The sequence below is a fragment of the Microtus ochrogaster genome, linkage group LG4 (genome assembly GCF_000317375.1).
Source record: "Microtus ochrogaster isolate Prairie Vole_2 linkage group LG4, MicOch1.0, whole genome shotgun sequence".
NCBI classification, from domain to species: domain Eukaryota; kingdom Metazoa; phylum Chordata; class Mammalia; order Rodentia; family Cricetidae; genus Microtus; species Microtus ochrogaster.
The window spans coordinates 34,653,191-34,657,259 of NC_022030.1; the positions used below are offsets into that span (position 1 = coordinate 34,653,191).

General features: G+C 48.9%; 1 protein-coding gene across 1 annotated transcript in view; it reads right to left on the minus strand.

Moving 5' to 3' along the window:
- Neu4 (neuraminidase 4) overlaps nucleotides 1–1,723 on the minus strand; it is a 4,523-nt gene extending 2,800 nt beyond the window's left edge. The window contains exons 1-2 of the mRNA XM_013351585.2: nucleotides 629–1,723; nucleotides 1–221 (exon numbers count right to left, since the gene is read on the minus strand). The exon at nucleotides 1–221 is cut by the window's left edge and continues 6 nt beyond it. Coding sequence (XP_013207039.1) covers nucleotides 1–190 — 190 coding nt within the window. The 5' untranslated portion in view covers nucleotides 191–221; nucleotides 629–1,723. The remainder of the gene's footprint in view (nucleotides 222–628) is intronic.
- Between the last annotated feature and the right edge of the window lie 2,346 nt (nucleotides 1,724–4,069).

Below are 4,069 nucleotides of genomic sequence, written 5' to 3' on the forward strand. Positions count from 1 at the left end.
CCCTGGCCAGTGTGCCCCTCCGCAGCACCAGGCGGTGAGCATGGGAATCATCGGGGCTAAGTCGCTGTTCCGCGAAAGCCAGCAATGTCGGCCTGGGAGGCACACAGAGCAACGCAGGCACACGGTAGGTCAGGCCTGTCCTCTCCCGCTGAAAGAGCACCGTCCTTCTGGGAACACGTGGGGCTCCCATGCCCTTCAGGTAGGTGCGGGACACCTAGAATCTGTGAGGGAGGAGGCTCCACAGATTTACCTGGCCACAAGCAAGCCCCACATCTGCCTGCCCATCTTGACGGCCCTTTCCATCACCCTTGCCCCAGATTTCCCACAACCCATCCTCAGGCCCCTCACAGTCTCGGCACCCCAAATCTCTATAGAGCCCCTTCATTCTCTCAGAGCTGTTCTTTTGCCAGGCTGGCTGGTGATGGGATGCTGGGGAGCTGGGCAGAGTGACCCAACATCCTGCCAGCTAGTGTGCCCTGGACGCATATCACCACAGAACTCACACAGTGAGAGTATGGGCAAATGGACAAAGTCAGACAAAAAGAGAGGGCTCAGTGTCCACAAATATGGTATGTGAGACCAGGAAAGGCATACCACACAGCAGGGGCAGATGAACACTGGAACCTACCCACGTGGAAGCAGAACGTAGCTCTAGAACTCTCCAGAGGAAATAGCTTCAGACATGGGAGATGGACCACTGGACCCTGCAGAGCTGTCCTCACCTGCAGCATATGTACCAAGTGGCTCTCATAGGCACCAGAGAGAGCCAGGGGCAGCACCAATCAAAAGACAGCAAAAGGAAAGAAAGCCAAGGAGACCAGAGAGGTCCCTGCTGGGCCCTAAATTGATGTCAGTGTAAAGGCTGAGAAAGTAGAGGAGTGGGGTGGGCAGCATCCCAGGGCCAGGAGGATGTAATGAATGGGGGATGGGCAAGGGTCTCTCCTTAGGGTCATCCACTGTCCCGTCTCCCACTCTATACTCTGCCCCGTAACCACCTCCTAATGTCACAAGCCAGGGATCAGGCAGACGACAGTCTCTGTGTTGTGATCAGTGATGCCTATGAGCAGCTTACCCCTTCTTGTCTATACCCTCTGGAGCCCTGAACTGTGGGACAGCTGGGAAACACATCCACATAGAACTGAAGCCACAGGAGGGAGTAGCCAGGCAGTCCCAGAGCGTGGTTCTTCCCCACTTAGCCTCTCAAAGAAGGATCAGTGGCAGGTAGGTTAGGGGCATGAACCGGGCCTGCCAGGGACCACTGTCCCATTTACACAATGGCAGACCAGAAAGTGAGGGTATACGGCTGGTGTGGGGTTGATGGGAAGGCATGGCAGGGGATGCATTACCTGCAGGACATGAACAGTCAGGGTCTACAACCACCTAGGCAAGACCACCATCAGACAAGCAGCTCATGGCCAGGTACCCCAGACCAGACGACCAGACCAGAGCCAAGCACACAGCCCACATCAGCCACTCCTGACCAGCCTGCCACAAGTCACACAGAAGTAACTAGTAACCAGCACAAAGGGGGAGGCCAGACCAGACCAGACCAGACCAGAGCCAAACACACAGCCCACACCAGCCACTCCTGACCAGCCTGCCACAAGTCACACTGAAGTAACTAGCACAGAGGGGAAGCCAAGAGATCAGGATGCTAGCGTGGCACCTAGACAGAGCTCAAGCCTCAGTAGGGACCTAGCATGACCTCCCAGACTAAAACCCAGGATAAAGAAGTTGAGGACAGTCACTCACATACAGCACCAGCTGGCTCTGCAGACCACAGAGGGCTATGCTGACCACCACTAGCTCCGTGATGCACGCCTGCTCACCCACTCCCAGCTCTGGGCCTTCTGAGCAGCTTCCCATCTCCTGGAAGCCCCCAGCTCTGCACTCAAAGGGCAATTGTGCCCAAGTAGAAGCAGGTGCGAGAAGCCAAATGTCCCTTCAGACTGCACAGGCACAAGAGAGACATTTTCTCTGTATTTGGATGGCTTCCCAAAGCCTCAGACCACAGGGACAGTGAACACAGACTGCAGCCGCTGGGAGCCTGAGCCCACTCCCCAGGCTGGGAGCACAGCAGGACAGAGAGAGGCTCCAAAGACCACCAGGTCACTCCTATTGTTCACAGGGGAAACTGAGGCCTACAGAGGGGACAGAGCTGTCATCCATCAGAGACATCCTTTCCTGAGTCAGCTCTGGGTTTCCATGGAGCCTCGCTGCCCCAGGGAGACCTCGGGTGAAGAGCAGAAGCTGGACCTCCCCCATACCAGCTGCCCATGTGGCCCATTTAGCAAGTTCCAGGGACGGGGATTGTCCAGGAAAGCTGGGTTTCAGCACAGGCTCGTGCCATCCTGAGCCAAGTCCTTCTTGGGAGAGGAATCACAGAGAAGAAACTGAAGCCTCGGCTCTGGCAGAGATGGCCACAGACTTCCTGTTACAGCTCGATCTGGGCAAGCTGCTACCCCAAGTACCAAAGCCAGCCCACATCTTTACCTCCTACCCTCACAGGCCACCCCATGTTTTGACTTGTTGACTTGATACTAGGGAAATCAGAGTCCCTTCTCGGGGTCTTTAATCTTGATTATTTTTTTTTAAATAAACTATCCTTTTTGCTGTTTCACTTTGATTTGGTATCTATAAAGATTATGTATATCTATAAATAACTTGGATCTTTTAGTCAGGTATAGTGGGACACACCTGTTGTACCATGGAAGGTTGAGCCAAGAGGATTTCAGAGCCAGCTAGGAACATAGAAAGACACCCATCCCCAAAAGAGGATGGCAAAAATAACCAGTATAATGGTAGGTGCAAGTGAGAAGCCATCGAATGACAGAGGTTTTCCTTCAAACGCTAATAAAATTGTCTAAGAGCTTCCCTCTGGGACCATTATTAAATTCTTTTATGAAATTTTAATTCAACCCAATTAATGAATTAATCAATTTAAAAGAATTGTATAAATTCTTTTCATGAAATTAAACTAATGAATTAATTTAATATGATTTCATAAATTCTTTTAATGAAACTAAGAATTTAATGGCACACACCTTTAATCCCAGCACTCAGGAGGCAGAGGCAGGCGGCTCTCTGTAAATTTGAGGCCAGCCTGGTCTACAGAGTGACTTCCAAGTCAGCTAGAACTACACAGAGGAAACACTGTCTCAAAAAACAAACAAAACAAAAAAAAATTACTGAAAATAGCTAGAAAATAAATTATTCCCAACTGTGGTAGTTTGATGGCCCCCAAAGGGACAGGCACTGTAAAAGAGAAACAGGCCATGAATTTGTGAGCTAAGCGGGAGTACATAGGAAGGGTTGAATGGAGGAAAGTGAAAATGATCTGATCATGTTTTTTATTTCTGGTATTTATTCAAGTAAAGTATTAAAAATAATGAAGGAAGGGGAGCAGAGAAAATATCTATAACTCAATAAAAAAATAAAAAAGTAATAATAAACATTTGACCAGACTGATAGCTTATCCTGGAGAAACGTTAATTTGTCCTGCATTTTATTCCTGAATTATTTCTCCAGCAGCTGCCGGGCCTCAGCATGCAGCGAGACATCATCATGCTCCATTTCCGTGTTCCCGCAAAAGGGAGACAATTGCCTTTCATGCATCTGCCTTTACATAATTCATAAATTCTTAATCTATCACTGAATGCACAATTAGCTCACTTGATGTTTTTATTTTAGCAACAAGACTTTCCCAGTGAAGGATTTGGGGCATGGTCTACATCCCATCACAAACTCCTCAATCCAGCGTTTGTTCCAGAGTGTTCTCCCAACCTTGCAGCTCTATTCTCAGAACACACCCTCCTCCACAAAACTTAAGCTCCAAACCGTTGTTACCAAGGAGAAAATAAGAATGAGTATAGCTTCCAAAAAAAAGAAAAGAAAAGAAAAGAAAAGAAATGGGAATTCTTTTTATAATTTATTTTTATTTTATGTGCATTGGTGTTTTGCCTGCACGTATGTCTGTGAGGGCGTCAGATTCCCTGGAACTGGAGTCGCAGACAGTTGTGAACTGCCATGTGGGTGCTGGAAATTAAACCTGGGTCTTCTGGAGTCATCT